Source organism: Nerophis ophidion, linkage group LG05 (genome assembly GCF_033978795.1).
Source record: "Nerophis ophidion isolate RoL-2023_Sa linkage group LG05, RoL_Noph_v1.0, whole genome shotgun sequence".
Taxonomy (NCBI): domain Eukaryota; kingdom Metazoa; phylum Chordata; class Actinopteri; order Syngnathiformes; family Syngnathidae; genus Nerophis; species Nerophis ophidion.
In genome coordinates, this window is record NC_084615.1 from 77069197 (window position 1) to 77091837 (window position 22641).

At 39.5% G+C, this 22641-nt stretch overlaps 1 protein-coding gene across 1 annotated transcript in view; it reads right to left on the reverse strand.

The window, feature by feature from the left end:
- Positions 1–6660: 6660 nt before the first annotated feature.
- Positions 6661–22641, reverse strand: part of si:dkey-27i16.2 (regulator of cell cycle RGCC-like) — a 28182-nt gene continuing 12201 nt past the window's right edge. Inside the window, exons 2-5 of the mRNA XM_061901995.1 lie at positions 19962–20126; positions 11883–11963; positions 11311–11373; positions 6661–7262 (exon numbers count right to left, since the gene is read on the reverse strand). Of these exons, the coding sequence (XP_061757979.1) occupies positions 7255–7262; positions 11311–11373; positions 11883–11963; positions 19962–20126 (317 nt within the window). The 3' untranslated portion in view covers positions 6661–7254. The remainder of the gene's footprint in view (positions 7263–11310; positions 11374–11882; positions 11964–19961; positions 20127–22641) is intronic.

Consider the following 22641-nt stretch of genomic DNA (forward strand, 5'->3'; position numbering starts at 1 on the left):
ACAGCCAGGTCCCTTAGCGGATACGTTTGAGAACACATACAGTTGATAGACAGTTGCCATAGCCCATCAGATCACAAGTTGTTGACAGTAGCCTATCTTGGTAGGCTGATGTTAACGAGACTGTGATTGGATACTCACTTGTCATTCCAAATGAAGTATCCAATCACAAGTAGTAAATTAGCAGGAAGCGAGAAGTGTTGACCCACAAAGAAGGAGAACAAAAGGTTGATTAAGAGCCAGGTATATATTTTCAAGAAAGATATTTAAAGAGAAACTACATTTGTGAGACCACGTCGGCCAAACCCCGGAAGCTAGCTCAGCTAATCCGGCGATGAAATGGAAAAATGCCCAAAATTGTGAGTTCCATCCATCCATCATCTTCCGCTTATCCAAGGTCGGGTCGCGGGGGCAACAGCCTAAGCAGGGAAACCCAGACTTCCCTCTCCCCAGCCACTTCGTCTAGCTCTTCCCGGGGGATCCCGAGGCGTTCCCAGGCCAGCCGGGAGACATAGTCTTCCCAACGTGTCCTGGGTCTTCCCCGTGGCCTCCTACCGGTTGGACGTGCCCTAAACACCTCCCTAGGGAGGCGTTCGGGTGGCATCCTGACCAGATGCCCGAACCACCTCATCTGGCTCCTCTCCATGTGGAGGAGCAGCGGCTTTACTTTGAGTTCCTCCCGGATGGCAGAGCTTCTCACCCTATCTCTAAGGTAGAGACCTGGAAACTCATTTGGGCCGCTTGTACCCGTGATCTTATCCTTTCGGTCATGACCCAAAGCTCATGACCATAGGTGAGGATGGGAACGTAGATCGACCGGTAAATTGAGAGCTTTGCCTTCCGGCTCAGCTCCTTCTTCACCACAACGGATCGGTACAACGTCCGCATTACTGAAGACGCCGCACCGATCCGCCTGTCGATCTCACGATCCACTCTTCCCCCACTCGTGAACAAGACTCACAAGAAATTGTGAGTTCAAATATTTAATTTCTTGATTTTTTTTTACATTTAATATGTTTTTGCAATTTTAATTTTGACAGATATGAAAGGGAATAAGCGGTAGGAAATGGATGGATGGATGGATGTTTTAATTGCTGATGCGGATTTATTGATTTTTTTTTACTCATTTTGTACACTGTTCATTTGTTTCAATGACCAGTACTACGTAAAAGTGTACCTGTATAGTATTTATCCAGAAATTGTCATGCGGTGACATAAATTGTGGTATTTTGAGAGGTATTTATTGAAGTGGGGAAACGCACGACCCGCCACTGCAGAATACAAGCTCAAAAATGTCAAACTTGGGGACGGCGTGGTCCAGTGGAAGAGTGGCCGTCCGCAACCCGAGCGTTCCTGGTTCAATTCCCACCTAGTACCAACCTCGTCACGTCCGTTGTGTCCTGAGCAAGACACTTCACCCTTGCTCCTGATGGGTGCTGGTTGGCGCCTTGCATGGCAGCTCCCTCCATCAGTGTGTGAATGTGTGTGTGAATGGGTAAATGTGGAAGTAGTGTCAAAGCGCTTTGAGTACCTTGAAGGTAGAAAAGCGCTATACAAGTACAACCCATTTAAACTGATATTTTAGACCAAATGGAAGGTAATCAGACTTTAAAAATCAAAGTGCATTTGTCAGAGCTTTTCCTGGAAGAGGATAAGGTGCATGCACTTGAAAAAAAAATGTTTTTTTGGGGGGGATAGATTTATATAACATGTTTACAAAAGCATGTTTTTGTTCTCCTCTTAATGAGCAGTTTGTATTAACATTGATGAAAGCATATGATTTTTTTATCGATCCATTTTTTTTTTTTATCCAAAGTGCCTCACTGCACTGTGTGTTGCATTTCAAACCGTATGTATGTTGTTTCACTGATTACAGAGCAGTTTTTACAAACTTCTTATAGCGAGAGTTCTGGCTGGGGGGGTCGCGGCCCCGGCGCTGACTTGCAAAACAAAGTTAAAGTGAGCATTGTTGTTTGGCGGAGGCCTTTGACGCACTTCCCCTTCAAGCTGTCTGAGCTCGGTGTCTGAGCTAAATTTGTGGCTTTCCCGATGTGGCAGAAGCGAAACTCAAAGCACGATCAGAGCAGACGTACAGGAAACGAAGGTACAGTGCACACAATGGAGAATGGCTGAGGGGGTGCTTCAGTCAGACATCAACTTTGTTATTATACAACGGCACACATCCGCCCCAACGGATGACTTTTCTTGTCAGAATGTGCATATATATATATATATATATATATATATATATATATATATACAGAGGTGGGTAGAGTAGCCAGAAATTGTACTCAAGTAAAAGTACAGTTACTTTAGAGATTCATTACTCAAGTAAAAGTAAGGAGTAGTCACCCAAATATTTACTTGAGTAAAAGTAAAAAGTATGTTGTGAAAAAACTACTCAAGTACTGAGTAACTGATGAGTAACCTGTTTGTTTAATGATGACGGCAACAAGTAATGCACAAAAACATAAAAATAGCAATGAACAAATTCAGAGCTAGGTATATCTCTTAAGCAACTAAAACATTAATATATATTAAATAATATATATTTGGTTTTACACTGTTTTGAAAAAAAATTGGAAAATGAATTTTCCTTTGCAACCTCATTATACTATTGGCTAAGTTTTATATTCATAAATGTAAGTTTCTCAATACCCAACCTGTGTTTTGTGCCTTTAAAAAAGATTTAGAACTCTACATTAAAACATTCTACCTCTAACAACCAGAAAGCTGTGAAAACGATTCCAAATTTAAGTTATTTACTGAGATTGAGTGAGCCTATGGCTTTGCACTTTGTTTATTTTATATAAAAATTTGTATGCATTCTATTTTAGTTACTTTGAATTTACAACCCCCTGGCTCTGTTTTTTACGGTTTTTATACTGTTTTGTACTTACTTTAATTATTTTCAACGGTATATAAATGTTGAAATTTATAAATAAAGTTTTATTTTTTTTAAAAAGTGTGCAGTTAATCATGACACCCAACTCTACATGCCCCTAAAGCTGACCAACACGCCGGATTGTAGTCAGCTGGAGGCGTGTCTTAATGAAATTAAACAATGGATGTCCGCTAACTTTTTGCAACTTAACGCCAAAAAAACGGAAATGCTGATTATCGGTCCTGCTAGACACCGACCTCTATTTAATAATACAACTTTAACATTTGACAACCAAATAATAAAACAAGGTGACTCGGTAAAAAATCTGGGTGTTATCTTCGACCCAACTCTCTCCTTTGAGGCACACATTAAAAGCGTTACTAAAACGGCCTTCTTTCATCTCCGTAATATCGCTAAAATTCGCTCCATTTTGTCCACTAAAGACGCCGAGATCATTATCCATGCGTTTGTTACGTCTCGTCTCGATTACTGTAACGTATTATTTTCGGGTCTCCCCATGTCTAGCATTAAAAGATTACAGTTGGTACAAAATGCGGCTGCTAGACTTTTGACAAGAACAAGAAAGTTTGATCACATTACGCCTGTACTGTATATACCTTTATATACATATATACATACATATATACCTATACTGTATATACCTTTATATACATATATACATACATATATACCTATACTGTATATACCTTTATATACATATATACATACATATATACCTATACTGTATATACCTTTATATACATATATACATACATATATACCTATACTGTATATACCTTTATATACATATATACATACATATATACCTATACTGTATATACCTTTATATACATATATACATACATATATACCTATACTGGCTCACCTGCACTGGCTTCCTGTGCACTTAAGATGTGACTTTAAGGTTTTACTACTTACGTATAAAATACTACACGGTCTAGCTCCATCCTATCTTGCCGATTGTATTGTACCATATGTCCCGGCAAGAAATCTGCATTCAAAGGACTCCGGCTTATTAGTGATTCCTAGAGCCCAAAAAAAGTCTGCGGGCTATAGAGCGTTTTCCGTTCGGGCTCCAGTACTCTGGATGCCACCTCCGTAGAAGCATTTAAGTCTCACCTTAAAACTCATCTGTATACTCTAGCCTTTAAATAGACCTCCTTTTTAGACCAGTTGATCTGCCGCTTCTTTTCTTTCTCCTATGTGACCCCCTCCCGGTCCGATGACCATGGATGAAGTACTGGCTGTCCAGAGTCGAGACCCAGGATGGACCGCTCGTCGGGACCCAGGATGGACCGCTCGCCTGTATCGGTTGGGGACATCTCTACGCTGCTGATCCGCCTCCGCTTGAGATGGTTTCCTGTGGACGGGACTCTCGCTGCTGTCTTGGATCCGCTTTGAACTGAACTCTCGCGGCTGTGTTGGAGCCACTATGGATTGAACTTTCACAGTATCATGTTAGACCCGCTCGACATCCATTGCTTTCGGTCCCCTAGAGGGGGCGGGTTGCCCACATCTGAGGTCCTCTCCAAGGTTTCTCATAGTCAGCATTGTCACTGGCGTCCCACTGGATGTGAATTCTCCCTGTCCACTGGGTGTGAGTTTTCCTTGCCCTTTTGTGGGTTCTTCCGAGGATGTTGTAGTCGTAATGATTTGTGCAGTCCTTTGAGACATTTGTGATTTGGGGCTATATAAATAAACATTGATTGATTGATTGATTGATGTGACTGCCTGGCTCTGTTCGATTGGTGAAACGGAGTCAAACGTCACCAGTGACTGCATGTGATTGGTGAAACGCAGGCATGCGTAGATCCTACTTTGAAGGTCTGTCTCACAAAACAAAACTAACATTAACAGATCGATAAAAAAAAGTAGCGAGTAGCGAGCTGAATGTAGATAAATGGAGCGGAGTAAAAGTAGCGTTTCTTCCCTATAAATATACTCAAGTAAAAGTAAAAGTATGTTGCATTAAAACTACTCTTAGAAGTACAATTTATCCCAAAAGTTACATTTAACGGAGTAAATGTAGCGAATTACTACCCACCTCTGACGATTACCAAACAATCTGTCACTCCTGATCGATAAATCCCATGAATTGTTCTCACTCGATGTCGCTTCTAAACAACTCTGCCAACTCCAAAGGTATACGCCGCTTCCTCTTGTCGTTTTCTGCTGCATATTTCACTACGTCCAGCTTGTAATCTGCAGTACATGATTTCCTTTTCGGTGCCATTTTTGTTCAGCCCTTCTCAGTTCTTATAAGTTACCGCCAACGTTGAAATGATCCATTTTAATAGCTACGGCAGTAGCATATAGCATATAGCAGTTAGCATTCCATGACCCACAATACACTTCTGCCATGACCCTCCCACACCGAATTCTTATTGGTTGACGTGTGTGTGACGATTGCTGACATTTTCTTTGTCTCTTCCGCTAATGAGATAAATAATATTATTTGATATTTTACGGCAGGGGTCACCAACGTGTTGACCGCTGGCCTGTTCTAAAAATAGCTCAAATAGCAGCACTTACCAGTGAGCTGCCTCTATTTTTTAATTGTATCTATTTACTAACAAGCTGGTCTCGCTTTGCTTGACATTTTTAATTCTAAGAGAGACAAAACTCAAATAGAATTTGAAAATCCAAGAAAATATTTTAAAGACTTGGTCTTCACTTGTTTAAATAAATTCATTTTGATTTATTTTTTACTTTGCTTCTTATAACTTTCAGAAAGACAATTTTAGAGAAAAAATAAAACCTTAAAAATGATTTTAGGATTTTTAAACACATATACCTTTTTACCTTTTAAATTCCTTCCTCTTCTTTCCTGACAATTTAAATCAATGTTCAAGTATTTTTTTTTTTTTTATTGTAAAGAATAATAAATACATTTTAATTTAATTCTTCATTTTAGCTTCTGTTTTTTCGACAAAAAACTTATTATGATTAAAATTTAAAAAAAATATTTCTGGCAAATCTAGAAAATCTGTAAAATCAAATTTAAATCTTATTTCAAAGTGGATTTTAACCTATTCAAAACATGTCATCAAAATTCTAAAATTAATCTTAATGAGGAAAAATTACAAAGGATGTTCCATAAATTATTTTTGTAATTTTTTCAAAAAGATTCGAATTAGATAGTTTTTGTCTTCATTTTTTTCGGTGGAAGTCTGATTTTTAAAGAGCCGAAATTGAAAAAAAAAAAATGTTTCAAAATTGAATTTTCCTTTTTTGTGTGTTTTCTCCTTTTATTAACCATTCAATTAAGTGTTTTTTTTCATCATTTATTCTTTACAAAAAATCTTCCGTAAAAGGAAAAAAAATGTACGACGGAATTACAAGACAGAAATACCCATTTTTTTATACATATATAGATTTATTTATTAAAGGTAAATTGAGAAAATTGGCTATTTCTGGCAATGTATTTAAGTGTGTATCAAACTGGTAGCCCTTTGCATTAATCAGTACCCAAGAAGTAGCTCTTGGTTTCAAAAAGGTTGGTGACCCCTGTTTTACGGTAATGTGTTAATAATTTCACACATAAGTCGCTCCGGAGTATAAGTCGCACCCCCGGCCAAACTATGAAAAAAACTGCGACTTATAGTCCGAAATATACGATAAATATATATATATATTTCAAATAAAAGACCTGTGTTGGCGTTCAACAATCAAGTGTCCGGCAAATGTCACACTCTCTATATTAGAAACTGCTTCCAATGTGTTTTTATATCAACTTAAAGGGCAGGAAAAAGCCAACCTTTATCAACTGGAGCTTTATTTATACAACACATGCATTCACCTGCATGACATTTGGTTGGGGCAAAAAAAAAAACCCCACAAGAATTGCACAGTGAAGACATAAATGACTTTTTGATATTACACAGCAGGGACTTGGAGTTAAAGTAAAGTGCTGCAGAGTTGTGCTACACAAAGCCTCTTTAAAATAAAAAAAATAAAAAGCATGCCGAAGGAATTGATGCTATTTCCTGGTTTAGTACTTAAGGGAATTTGAAATGAGGCATAAACAGATTCTGAGCACTGGAGGCCTCCTTCTCTCAGACAGATGGAGGTTTTATCTAGATTTGGGAATATGTCAGACATCTTGAAGATGATGCTGCAGGCTCCTCTTTCTCGTGGACAAGGACGCCGCATCATCATCAATGGGGGGGGGGGGGGGGTGTCTCGGGCCTTTTCTAATAGAAATGAAAAGCCCCGTTTGAGGCTGATCTAAACCTTTACGCCTGAAGCTCTCCCTCCAATGTGCTCTGGTGGAGATCCGTCCGTCTGCTCGGCGGCACTCGGTCCGGCCGCCTCTCCTCCGGCCTGTTTTCTTCCCCCCACGACGGGGCTTTTTACATCTCTGCAAGAGAGGAGATGAAAATACGAAAGCTCAGGAGGCGGTTGTGGCGACGGGCAAATTAGATCACATGCAAATGTGAGAGGAGGAAGACGTCAGCCTTTTGAAGTAAAACGGAAATTTTTTTTGGATTGATTTGTAATGTTCCATTTCTTTGTGATGATAGTGTGCGTGTCCTGGTTTAGCAATGTGATGCACAACCACAGTCAACTATACTGTAGTGTTCTACCGACACCAATATCTTGGTACCGGTACCAAAATTATTTTGTTAATTTTCTATGCTTTTCTAAATAATAGGGGAGCACAAAAAATTGCACTCAATCAATGTTTACTTATATAGCCCTAAATCACTAGTGTCTCAAAGGGCTGCACAAACCACTACGACATCCTCGGTAGGCCCACATAAGGGCAAGGAAAATTCACACCCAGTGGGACGTCGGTGACAATGATGACTATGAGAACCTTGGAGAGGAGGAAAGCAATGGATGTCGAGCGGGTCTAACATGATACTGTGAAAGTTCAATCCATAATGGATCCAACACAGTCGCAAGAGTCGCACTATTGGCTTTATTTTAATCTAAAGTACATTAAACATACGTATCTTATTGCAAGTTTGTTCTTTAAAGGGGAACATTATCACCAGACCTATGCAAGCGTCAATATATACCTTGATGTTGCAGAAAAAAGACCATGTATTTTTTTAACCGATTTCCGAACTCTAAATGGGTTAATTTTGGCGAATTAAACGCCTTTCTGTTTATCGGTCTTGTAGCGTTCTGACGTCACCGAGGTAACACACCCGCCATTTTCATTTTCACATTACAAGCACCGGGTCTCAGCTCTGTTATTTTCCGTTTTTTCGACTATTTTTTGGAACCTTGGAGACATCATGCCTCGTGGGTGTGTTGTCGGAGGGTGTAACAACACTAACAGGGAGGGATTCAAGTTGCACCACTGGCCCCAAGATGCCAAAGTGTCTGCCACCAGACCCCCATTGAATGTGCCGTAGTGTCTCCACATTTGACCGGCGATGCTAAGACAGACATGGCACAGAGATGTATGGATAACCTGCAGATGCATTTGCAACGATAAAGCCAACGAAATCACAAAGGTGAGTTTTGTTGATGTTGACTGCCAGCTAATCGATGCTAACATGCTATTTACCGGCGGTGCTAAAGCAGACATGGTACAGAGATGTATGGATAACCTGTAGATGCATTTGCAACTATATTACGTTTCCTTCCACCCACATTTAATGCGAAAAAAACACTTACCAATTGACGGATTTAAGTTGCTCCAGTGTCAAAAGATGCGAAAGTCCTGATCGTTTGGTCCGCACATTTTACCGGCGATGCTAACGCAGCTATTCGGCCATGCTATGGCTATGAATAGCGTCATAGCTATTCGCTGAATAGCTTCAGATTCTTCTTCAATATTTTCAGAATCCAACCATCTGTTACAATACATGCGTAATCTGATGAATAGCTTAAGTCGCTGAAATCCGAGTTTGAATCCGAGCTAATGTCGCTATATCTTGCTGTGGTATTCCCATTGTTTGTTTACATTGGCAGCACTGTGTGACGTCACAGGGAAATGGCCAGTGTCTTCACAGAGAGCGAAAATAAGGCACTTTAAAGCTTTATTTAGGGATATTCCGAGACCGGTAAAATTTTGAAAAAAACATCAAAAAATACAACAAGCCACTGGGAACTGATTTTTATTGTTTTTAACCCTTTTGAAATTGTGATAATGTTCCCCTTTAAAGGGGAACATTATCACCAAACCTATGTAAGCGTCAATATATACCTTGATGTTGCAGAAAAAAAGACCATGTATTTTTTTGACCGATTTCCGAACTCTAAATGGGTGAATTTTGGCGAATTAAACGCCTTTCTGTTTATCGCTCTGGAGGGGATGACGTCAGAATGTGACGTCATCGAGGTAACACAGCCGCCATTTTCCTTTTCAACACATTACAAACACCGGGTCTCAGCTCTGTTATTTTCCATTTTTTTGACTATTTTTTGGAACCTTGGAGACATCATGCCTCGTGAGTGTGTTGTCGGAGGGTGTAACAACACTAACAGGGAGGGATTCAAGTTGCACCACTGGCCCGAAGATGCAAAAGTGTCTGCCGCCAGACCCCCATTGAATGTGCCAGAGTGTCTCCACATTTGACCGGCGGTGCTAAAGCAGACATGGCACAGAGATGTATGGATAACCTGCAGATGCATTTGCAACGATAGTCAACGAAATCACAAAGGTGAGTTTTGTTGATGTTGACTGCCAGCTAATCGATGCTAACATGCTACGCTAACCGATGCTAACATGCTATTTGCCGGCGGTGCTAAAGCAGACATGGCACAGAGATGTATGGATAACCTGCAGATGCATTTGCAACTATATTACGTTTCCTTCCACCCACATTTAATGCGAAACAAACACTTACCAATCGACTGATTTAAGTTGCTCCAGTGTCAAAAGATGCGAAAGTCCTGATCGTTTGGTCCGCACATTTTACCGGCGATGCTAACGCAGCTATTCAGTAATGCTATGGCTATGAATAGCGTCATAGCTATTCGCTCAATAGCTTCAGTTTCTTCTTCAATACTTTCATACTCCAACCATCTGTTTCAATACATGCGTAATCTGTTAAATCGCTTAAGCCGCTGAAATCCGAGCTAATGTCGCAATATCTCGCTGTGGTATTCGCCATTGTTTGTTTACTTTGGCAGCACTGTGTGACGTCACAAGAAAATGAACAGTCTTGGCAGAGAGCGGAAAAAAAAAGGCACTTTAAAGCTTTTCTTAGGAATATTCCGGGACCGGTAAAATTTTGGAAAAAAATTTCAAAAAATACAACAAGCCAACAACAAATTGTAATAATATTCCCCTTGAGCATTTTATCGTCAGACTAAAGCAGGGGTCTCAAACTCAAATGTGTTTAGTTTTATTTTCAACACAAAATAAAATCCAAATATAAATGAACAAAATGAGAATTAAGTAAATAAATCTGTCATAAGTAATAACAATATAAATGTGATTTCTCCAGTCAGCAACAATGTGTGAGGCAACGTAAATTAAACAATTAAAAAAAATAATAAAATAACGATTTGAATTGGTCCAGGTTATCGGGGACCGTTATTATTGACAGAGAGGTGTCGCGGTGTGACCGCAGCCAGGCACGTAAGAAAACCCGTGTCTCCATGGCAACGTTTCTGTCGCTTTCACTCATTTGCCGCTTTTCCACTAACGCAGGGGTAGGCAACCCAGAACGTTGAAAAATCCATTCTGGTCCGTGGTATAGCTCGGTTGGTAGAGCGGCCGTGCCAGCAACTTGAGGGTTGCAGGTTCGATCCCCGCTTCCGCCATCCTAGTCACTGCCATTGTGTCCTTGGGCAAAACACTTTACCCACCTGCTCCCAGTGCCACCCACACTGGTTTAATTGTAAAATTTAGTTATGTAAAGCGCTTTGAGTCACTAGAGGAAAAAGCGCTATATAAATATAATTCACTAGTGGAACAGCGGCAAGACGTTTCTCTGCTTGCATCACGCAATTGACGTCAATGTTCGGCCCTCGAGAGCCACATACCACACCGTGATTGGCAGATTACTTCAGCTCCGCACACAACGCTGTCAAGTGCCATTTATATAAAAATCTCGGGCCGAAAATAACATTAAACTTTCATTTTAAGGTGGGGGCCGCAAAATAATGTCTTGCATAGGCTCCATTTTAAGTGGACTTTTTCTCGCATTTAGTTACTAGTTAGAAAGTGCGTTTAAAAAATGAGTGTTTTTGTCTTACATAAGATTTGGGAATGATTGGTAAAATAAATTCTAAGAAATGCAGTTTCCTTTAAAGTCAACCAATGTCATGGAACTTTGACTCTCGAGGTTGCACTATAGTGTTATCACTAAAAGGCCGGAAAATGGTGTCGATACACAGGATGTGCTCGGTGAAGTACAAGCGGAAGCAATGTGGCGGAAGTGTGTCAGTAAAGAAAAAAAAAAAAAAGATTGATGGAAGTTCTAATTTCCTTAACTACGCACCAGCAAGTTCCCGGTCCAACACATCAATAAAGTTCTCCAGCTCCCTCGTGTCTCCCAGCTTGGCTGCAAAAAGAGGACAGAGAGTAAAGGAATTAGAGGAAAAAAAAACATCACAATGGAAAGATTTCTGTGGTATTTCCTTTGGTTCCACTCCTGAGAAGTTACAGAATTTTAGATCAACTGCTATTAGACAAGGAAAATAATCTTAGTTTTTTTTTTTACAAACTGAGCTAAAGTTCACCCACAAACTTGACAGCATGCAATCTCCCACAGGGATGAAGTTTGTTCACAGTCAGAGGTCCTTCCTGATCACCCATTTGCTTTAGTTTCTATTGACATGTAAAAGTGCAGACGTGGCAGCGAGTACATCTGCATTTGCTTGCACCGGAGCAAAGTGAACCACACAAAAGGAGACACACACATGCATGCGGCGACACGGAAGGAGGGGTATTGTTGTGTTCGAAACAAAAGCCAACGTCGAGCAGCTGAGACGGCGACGGGAGGCGAACGTGATAACGATCACAGACAGAAGGACGACCGCCGCATCTACATGAAGATATGCACCACGGTACCTTTTGGTCGCAGCGTTAGGCCTGCTGTGTGGAGCTCCTCCTCACTGGCATTCAAACTGTTTCCCAAAGATGCTTCGCTACCTGGAGGGGAGAATAATTAGAAGACAACACTCAGCAGACACGTTTGAGGCACACCTGCACAATCTGATGACAACCAAAACAAAACAAAGCATATCAAAACACTGAAAATGTAATGATTTTTTTTAACATTGTGTATAAATACATATATACTTACAATATATGTAAGTATATATGTATGTATGTATGTACTGTACTTATATACATACACATATATGGAGTGAAGTGAATTATATTTATATAGCGTTTTTTCTCTAGTGACTCAAAGCGCTTTACATAGTGAAACTCAATATCTAATTTTTACATATAAACCAGTGTGGGTGGCACTGGGAGCAGGTGGGTAAAGTGTCTTGCCCAAGGACACAACGGCAGTGACTAGGATGGCGGAAGCGGGGATCGAACCTGCAACCCTCAAGTTGCTGGCACGGTCGCTCAACCAACCAAGCTATACCACTACCGTGTTTACATATATATATATGTATATATATATATATATATATATATATATATATATATATCCATCCATCCATCCATTTTCTACCGCTTATTCCCTTTCGGGGTCGCGGGGGGCGCTGGCGCCTATCTCAGCTACAATCGGGCGGAAGGCGGGGTACACCCTGGACAAGTCGCCACCTCATATGTATATATATATATATATATATATATATATATATATATATATATATATATATATATATATATATATATATATATATATATATATATATATATATACAGACCCCGTTTCCATATGAGTTGGGAAATTGTGTTAGATGTAAATATAAACAGAATACAGTGATTTGGAAATCCTTTTCAACCCATATTCAGTTGAATGCACTACAAAGACAAGATATTTGATGTTCAAACTCATAAACTTTATTTTTTATTTTGGCAAATAATAATTAAATTAGAATTTCATGGCTGCAACACGTGCCAAAGTAGTTGGGAAAGGGCATGTTCACCAGTGTGTTACATCACCTTTTCTTTTAACAACACTCAATAAACGTTTGGGAACTGAGGAAACTAATTGTTGAAGCTTTGAAAGTGGAATTCTTTCCCATTCTTGTTTTATGTAGAGCTTCAGTCCTTCAACAGTCCAGGGTCTCCGCTGTCGTATTTTACGCTTCATTATGCGCCACACATTTTCGATGGGAGACAGGTCTGGACTGCAGGCAGGCCAGGAAAGTACCCGCACTCTTTTACTACGAAGCCACGCTGTTGTGACACGTAGCTGGGCATTGTCTTGCTAAAATAAGCAGGGGCGTCCATGATGACGTTGCTTGGATGACAACATATGTTGCTCTAAAACCTGTATGGACCATTCAGCATTAATGGTGCCTTCACAGATGTGTAAGTTACCCATGCCTTGGGCACTAATGAACCCTCATACCATCACAGATGCTGGCTTTTTGACTTTGCGTCAATAACAGTCTGGATGGTTCGCTTCCCCTTTGGTTCGGATGACACGATGTTGAATATTTCCAAAAACAATTTGAAATGTGGACTCGTCAGACCACAGAACACTTTTCCACTTTGCATCAGTCTTTCTTAGATAATTTCGGGCCCAGAGAAGCCGGCAGCGTTTCTGGATGTTGTTGGTAAATGGCTTTCGCTTTGCATAGTAGAGCTTTAACTTGCACTTACAGATGTAGCAACGAATTGTATTTAATGACAGTGGTTGTCTGAAGTATTCTTGAGCCCATGTGGTGATATCCTTTAGAGATTGATGTCACTTTTTGATACAATGATCGAAGGTCACGGTCATTCAATGTTGGTTTCTGGCCATGCCGCTTACGTGGAGTGATTTCTCCAGATTCTCTGAACCTTTTGATGATATTATGGAGCGTAGATGTTGAAATCCCTAAATTTCTTGAAATTACACTTTGAAAAACGTTGTTCTTAAACTGTTTGAATATTTGCTCACGCAGTTGTGGACAAAGGGGTGTACCTCGCCCCATCCTTTCTTAAGACTGAGCATTTATTGGGAAGCTGTTTTTATACCCAATCATGGCACCCACCTGTTCCCAATTAGCCTGCACCAAGTGGGATGTTCCCAATAAGTGTTTGATGAGCATTCCTCAACTTTATCAGTATTTATTGCCACCTTTCCCAACTTCTTTGTCACGTGTTGCTGGCATCAAATTCTAAAGATAATGATTATTTGCAAAAAAAAAAATAAAGTTTATGAGTTTGAACATCAAATATGTTGTCTTTGTAGCATATTCAACTGAATATGGGTTGAAAAGGATTTGCAAATCCTTGTATTCTGTTTATATTTACATCTAACACAATTTCCCAACTCATATGGAGACGGGGTTTATATTATTAACTGTCTGGAATGGACTCATGCTGTCTTTAAACTGAAGTGGAGTGTTTTTTGTTTTTTAGCAACATTTAGTGGTCACAATAAATCATGAAGTTAAGATCATGATACAGGAAGTTAACAGATTTGAACACACTTGATAGTAGATACTTTATACTGCACTTCTAACTTGGAGATTTTGTCTGCTTAAGTAATATGCATTTATAATTATTTAACACTTGTTTATATGGACACATGTCATGTTTTAGACTGCAATATTGTTCACTTAGACACATATAATGTGTGTATGTCAGGCTTGTATGGTATTTTGCATTCAGCTGTTGTGTAGCCGCTAGCTTCTTGTAACCCACCATGTTTACCTTTTGTAAATGACTTACAAGTAAATACCAACTTTAGAGGACATTTATAAGTTAACGGCCTCACTTTGTGCAAGTAAACATGCTGCAGGACTGCTGGTATTGAACATTTTACACGGAAGCCAGTGTATTCAGATAATTGTTGTTTTGCTGATATCTGGGCAATTTACAATATCGACTCAGGAAAAGGCAATGAAATATTTCTGAATATTACATACCTGCAGCTATTTTATTGTTGGCATGCAGGTTATTCCGAAAACACCAAAAAAACTACGGCATAATTTAAAGAGGAACAGTTCTAAGGAAAATGTTTATGCTAAGATTTTAATTACTGGTCTTTTCAACTTGTATGTCACAAAATATAAGTGTTACGTTTTTTTTGTTTTGTTTTTTTTTTTACAAAAATTTGCTTGATTTTCAGGGTTTTTTAGCACAGGTTTAGGCACTTTTTTTTAGCACCAATGTCAAGTACTGATGTGAACAATACCCAGCCCTACTTTTTAATGAGAAAACATTACTTCTCGATAACGAATATTTTAACAAAAACAATATAATAGAAAGTACTATAAACAAGGACCGTGTTTTTATTTGGTAATATAATAATAATAATGGACAGCATTTTACTTGGAAAACATTGCATTCTTTGCTTGTAATTACTCATTTTATGTTTATTTTAATTCAATGAATACATACACTTCTCAGCACGCTTCTTTCTTACAGTAACTTTCTTCTTTCCCATGTTTGGAAAACTATTTTGTCTATTGTCTAAGTCAGGGGTGCCCATTACGTCGATCGCGAGCTACCAGTCGACCGCGGGGGGTGTGTCAGTCCATCTCCAGCCAGGCTTTTAAAAAAAATAGACCTAAAAATGAGTGATCATCAATCTTCACCAAGACGTCACTTAAATGACATTCACGGTACCGGAGGGTCTTGTGAGATGACGCTGGCTGCTGCAAGATCATTATTATGAAAATATGACCGAGAGGAAGGCGAGAAACACTTTTTATTTCAACAGACTCTCGCGCCGTACCTTCCGTCAAAACTCTAAAGGCCGACTGCAAATTTCCTATCTTCACAATAAAAGCCCTGCTTCATGCTGCCTGCGCTAACTAAATACAGAGTCTCAGAAAACTGGCGTGCACAAGCGATCCCTCAGAAAGCTGGCGTGCACATCACTTGTGCACGCCAGCTTTCCGAGACTCTTATTTTGTTAGCGCAGGCAGCATGAAGCAGGGCTTTTATTGTGAAGATAGGAAATGTGCAGTCGGCCTTTAGAGTTTTGACGGAAGGGACGGCGCGAAAGTCTGTTGAAATAAAAAGTGTTTCTCGCCTTCCTCTCTGTCATTTTTTCATAATAATGAACTGGCAGCAGCCAGCGTCATCTCACAAGACCCTCGGGTGCCGTGAATGTCAATCAAGCAAGCTACGGAATTTGCCGCCAATGTTTTTCTTGTAAAGTGTATGGAAGCTGGATGAATTAGATGCCAAAAACCAACCACTTTCATGTGGTATTGTACAGAAAGGACAACTTTTTTTCTCCTCCATTTGAAAATGTGGGCGTTATCATCATTACTGTCTGATTCCAATCAATGCAAGTCATCAGAATCAGGTAATACACCAACTTATATTCTTGTCTTTGTGAAAGAAAGACATCTATATGTGTTACACATGCTTGTATTATCATTAAACACATTTAACTTGTTTACAAAAATGTCTCTTTCATAAATAAATAAATATAAATTATAAATAGGAATGAGGTAGATCTCCTCGACTTGGTCAATTGAAAAGTAGCTCGCCTGCAGAAAAAGTGTGGGCACCCCTGGTCTAAGTATTAGATAATGCTAGTGAGTGAGACATTGGAGGTTTTTGTTGGCTCTCACTTGGTTCACAAAAATATTCGCTATGCAACTCGGATTGGAGAATCTTGTCACCCAAAGTTTGCTTGCAACCTAAACCATAAAAATTACTGAACAGAACACTTGTATTTCCGAAACGTCGTAATTTTCCTTAATTTATTTTAATCCATATGCTTTGTTAGGAAGCAACTCTAATAGTTTGTGAATTCCAGTATTACGCGATGTGTCTCTCTGTGAGTAATAAAATATTGACAAGGCAGATTAAGGGGTTGGTTCAAATAAGTTCTCTTCGGTATTTCTTTTCAAAGAATGCATTTGCATTTTTTTTATTTTTGTATTGTATTGTAAATATTTATTTTGGACGAAATAAAAAAAGAAGAAAAAATCAATAACAACAACAACAACAAAACTATTAACAAAAGAAAATAACGACAGAATGATGGTTGAACAAGTTGTCAATATCACATTCTAACTTGTCCGAAAAAGAAATAGGAAAAATAACTTCATTTGGCGATTATAGCCAGGGCAAATTATTCCATAGATGACTGATTTACAAACCCCGTTTCCATATGAGTTAGGAAATTGTGTTAGATGTAAATATAAACAGAATACAATGATTTGAAAATTCTTTTCAACCCATATTCAGTTGAATATGCTACAAAGACAACATATTTGATGTTCAAACTAATAAACTTTTTTTTTTTGCAAATAATCATTAACTTTAGAATTTGATGCCAGGTACATGTGATAAAGAAGTTGGGAAAGGGACGGCGTGGCGCAGTGGGAGAGTTGCCGTGCGCAACCCAAGGGTCCCTGGTTCAAATCCCACCTAGTTCCAACCTTGTCACGTCCGTTGTGTCCTGAGCAAGACACTTCACCCTTGCTCCTGATGGGTGCTGGTTGGCGCCTTGCATGGCAGCTCCCTCCATCAGTGTGTGAATGTGTGTGTGAATGGGTAAATGTGGAAGTAGTGTCAAAGCGCTTTGAGTACCTTGAAGGTAAAAAAGCGCTATACAAGTACAACCCATTTATCATTTAAAGGTGGCAATAAATACTGATAAAGTTGAGGAATGCACATCAAACACTTATTTGGAACATCCCACAGGTGTGCAGGCTAATTGGGAACAGGTGGGTGACATGATTGGGTATAAAAGCAGCTACCATGAAATGCTAAGTAATTCACAAACAAGGATGGGGTGAGGGTCACCAATTTGTAAGAAAATTGTCGAACAGTTTTAGAACAACATTTCTCAACGAGCTATTGGAAGAAATTTAGGGATTTTACCATCTACGGTCCGTAAAATTATCAAAAGGTTCAGAGAATCTGGAGGTATCACTACACGTCAGCGATGATATTACAGACCTTTGAACCCTCAGGTGGTACTGCATCAAAAAGTGACATCAGTGTGTAAAGGATATCACCACATGGGCTCAGGAACACTTCATAAAACCACTGTCAGTAACTACAGTTGGTCGCTACATCTGTAAGTGCAAGTTAAAACTCTACTATGCAAAGCAAAACCCATTCATCAACAACACCCAGAAACGCCGCCCAAAGATTCCCAAAAAATGCTCAGTCTTTCACAAGAAAGGACGGGGCGAGGTACACCCCTTTGTCCACGACTGCGTGAGCAAATAGTCAAACAGTTTAAGAACAACGTTTCTCAAAGTGCAATTGCAAGAAAGTTAGGGATTTCAACATCTACGGTCCATAATATCATCAAAAGGTTCAGAGAATCTGGAGAAATCACTCCACGTAAGCGGCATGGCCGGAAACCAACATTGAATGACCGTGACCTTCGATCCCCCAGACGGCACTGTATCAAAAACCGATATCGATCTCTAAAGGATATCACCACATAGGCTCAGGAACACTTCAGAAAACCACTGTCACTAAATACAGTTTGTCGCTACATCTCTCCCGTCCAAAGGCAAAACCCAGTAACTCACTTCTAGCTGATTTTGAGAAAACAGAGGGAAACCAATCTATCTTGATACTGTCTTACAAAGATCTACAAAGTCATCAAACGTATAGATGTTTTCTTGAGCTTTCATTTTCTTGCCGATCGAGCCATGGATTGAATCTGCTCTCTTGAACGTGTGCCCTTCCTCCAGATATTTTATCACAATCTCGGGTGGGCCCCATTCTGCGTTTGCACATTGGGCAAGAGTCCAGTTTTTATTTTGACCTCCACAGTTATCTGCCCAAAAGAGTATGCAAGGGGAAGAATCAAGAACAATACATTTAATGAAGGTGCTTGCAACGTCCTGGGCCAATCTTCCAAATTTCCCCTCCTGCCATAATATCACATCATCAGGTTGACCGTCGGCCCCCATTCGTGCAAATGTCTCATTAAAGACAATAAGGCGACTGACAAAGAAGCTCCGATTGGTCCCTTGAGATACTAGGTTTTTCTGTTGTATCTACGCGGTTATGTGGTAGTTGCTAGGTCCTGCCATGCGCGTAACAGCTTACTTACGGAACAAAATTACAATATCGCATACACTAATGTAAAGGATATCACCTAGGAACTCCAAAATTATTATCAGCTCAGTTTTGACCAAAATGGAGTTACTGGGTTTTGCCTTTGGACGGGAGATCTGTAAGTGCAAGTTAAAGCTCTACTATGCAAAGCGAAAGCCATTTATCAACAACATCCGGAAACGGCGCCGGCTTCTCTGGGCCCGAGATCATCTAAGATGGACTGATGCAAATTGAATTCAATTGAATATGGGTTGAAAAGGATTTGCAAATCATTGTATTCTGTTTATATTTACATCGAACGCAATTTCCCAACTCATATGGAAACGGGGTTTGTACTTGTAGTTGTTTACATGTAGGTGTGTGTGTGCAGTAAAGAAAATAAGTAAAGAGTTCCTTTCTTTACAAAAAAAAAACCCAAAAATTGAGACTCAACACTTAGAAATTGAGTTGTAGTGTTAAATTATTTAATAAGCATAATTTACTAAGTTATGTCTACAATCTTTTTCATTTAATTTGATTTAATTTAATTGGATTTAATCATATTGCATTTTACTGCAGGGCTGAGGGGGTTTTCTCTGCCAGTACTATCTATAATTAGGTTATATTTTTCATACAGCACAGCATTGCATCTCATTAGGTTATGCTGATATGACCTCATATTTGGCCGGGAAGTGTAAAAGGACATGCAAATGATCAACAACTCAACTCAAACTCTAAAAAGCTGCGGGCAAAAAAAAAAAAAAAAAATGAATGCAAATGTTTCCAGCGAATCTCAGGCTTTGGATTTTTTTTAAGGCGCAGCCTCCTTTGCGAAACATCAGAGGTCAAAAGTGCTTTGAAATGTCACTTTTATTCAAGATACATAGAAGGATGTTGTCCTCTGGTACGTGTAATTTAATGCAAATTAGGAAATTGAACGCCTGGAGGAGCCACATACCACTAATAAACGTCATCTGAGTCTTTATTCGAAATATAGCTTACTGTAATCCGAGTCCTCGACCCCGCTGTCATCTCCCAGCACAACGCGACTCTTGGCCCCCGTCAGCACGTGCTGGTACGCATGCAGGCTTCGTTTCGGGGGGGCCTGCAGTTCCTCCACCACATCCTGGAACTCTTGCAGCAAGTCGTGAAGCTCCATTTCCATCTCTGCTCGGAAAATGTGACGGCAGTTTAGGAGCAATCACATGACCACACTTAACTGCGTGAGGTTACTTCAATCTTCGGCAAACAGAAGGTCAGGTCTCATAGCGTGGGTTTGTCTTAAAAAGACCACATTAAATATAGTAAATATACTAAAGCAGTGGGTCTAAAAACATTAATTTCAGAAAACTAGAGCCCAAAAACAGTCTGCGGAATATTGAGCATTTTCTAGTGGTAACAGTTCGAGATGCTACCTCAGTAGAAGCATTTAAGTCCCATCTTAAAACTCATTTGTATACGCCAGCCTTTTAATCGACCCCCCTTTTAGACCAGTTGATCTGCCGTCTCTTTTCTGCTAAATATACTAAACCAGTGGGTCTGTAAACATTCATTTCAGAAAACTGAAATGAAGACTTCTGACAATAACAAGAAAGTTTGATCATGTGACGCCTATACTGCTTCCTGTGCACTTAAGATGCGACTTTAAGGTTTTAGTACCTACGTATAAAATACTTAACGGTCTAGTTCCATCGTATCTTGCTGATTGTAATGTACCATATGTCTTGGCAAGAAATCTGCGTTCTAAGAACTCCGGCTTATTAGCGATTCCCAGAGCCCAAAAACATTCTGCGGAATATCGAGCATTTTCTAGTGGTAACAGTTAGAGATGCTACCTCAGTAGAAGCATTTAAGTCCCATCTTAAAACTCATTTGTATACGCTAACCTTTTAATAGACCCCCTTTTAGACCAGTTGATCTGCCGTCTCTTTTCTGCTAAATATAGTAAATATACTAAAGCAGTGGGTCTGTAAACATTAATTTCAGAAAATTGAAATGAAGACTTCTGAGAAGAACAACAAAGTTTGATCATGTGACGCCTATACTGCTTCCTGTGCACTTAAGATGCAACTTTAAGGTGTAAGTACATACGTATAAAATACTTAACGGTCTAGTTCCATCGCACCTTGCCGATTGTATTGTACCATATGTCTTGGCAAGAAATCTGCGTTCGAAGAACTCCGGCTTATTAGCGATTCCCAAAGCCCAAAAACATTCTGCGGAATATCGAGCATTTTCTAGTGGTAACAGTTAGAGATGCTACCTCAGTAGAAGCATTTAAGTCCCATCTTAAAACTCATTTGTATACGCTAACCTTTTAATAGACCCCCTTTTAGACCAGTTGATCTGCCGTCTCTTTTCGGTTAAATAAAGTAAATATACTAAACCAGTGTTTCTAAAAACATTCATTTCAGAAAACTGAAATGAAGACTTCTGACAATAACAAGAAAGTTTGATCATGTGACGCCTATACTGCTTCCTGTGCAATTAAGATGCGACTTTAAGGTTTTAGTACATACGTATAAAATACTTAACGGTCTAGTTCCATCGTATCTTGCTGATTGTATTGTACCATATGTCCCGGCAAGAAATCTGCGTTCAAAGGACTCCGGCTTATTAGTGATTCCCAAAGCCCAAAAACAGTCTGCGGGATATCGAGCGTTTTGTAGTGGTAACAGTTAGAGATGCTACCTCAGTAGAAGCATTTAAGTCCCATCTTAAAACTCATTTGTATACGCTAGCCTTTTAATAGACCCCCCTTTTAGACCAGTTGATCTGCCGTCTCTTTTCTGCTAAATATAGTAAATATACTAAAGCAGTGGGTCTAAAAACATTCATTTCAGAAAACTGAAATGAAGACTTCTGAGAAGAACAAGAAAGTTTGATCATGTGACGCCTATACTGCTTCCTGTGCAATTAAGATGCGACTTTAAGGTTTTAGTACCTACGTATAAAATACTTAACGATCTAGTTCCATCGTATCTTGCTGATTGTATTGTACCATATGTCTTGGCAAGAAATCTGCGTTCTAAGAACTCCGGCTTATTAGTGATTCCCAAAGCCCAAAAACAGTCTGCGGGATATCGAGCGTTTTGTAGTGGTAACAGTTAGAGATGCTACCTCAGTAGAAGCATTTAAGTCCCATCTTAAAACTCATTTGTATACGCTAGCCTTTTAATAGACCCCCCTTTTAGACCAGTTGATCTGCCGTCTCTTTTCTGCTAAATATACTAAACCAGTGGGTCTGTAAACATTAATTTCAGAAAACTGAAATGAAGACTTCTGACAATAACAAGAAAGTTTGATCATGTGACGCCTATACTGCTTCCTGTGCACTTAAGATGTGACTTTAAGGTTTTAGTACATACGTATAAAATACTTATCGGTCTAGTTCCATCGCACCTTGCTGATTTTAATGTACCATATGTCTTGGCAAGAAATCTGCGTTCTAAGAACTCCGGCTTATTAGCGATTCCCAAAGCCCAAAAACATTCTGCGGAATATCGAGCATTTTCTAGTGGTAACAGTTAGAGATGCTACCTCAGTAGAAGCATTTAAGTCCCATCTTAAAACTCATTTGTATACGCTAACCTTTTAATAGACCCCCTTTTAGACCAGTTGATCTGCCGTCTCTTTTCTGCTAAATATAGTAAATATACTAAAGCAGTGGGTCTGTAAACAT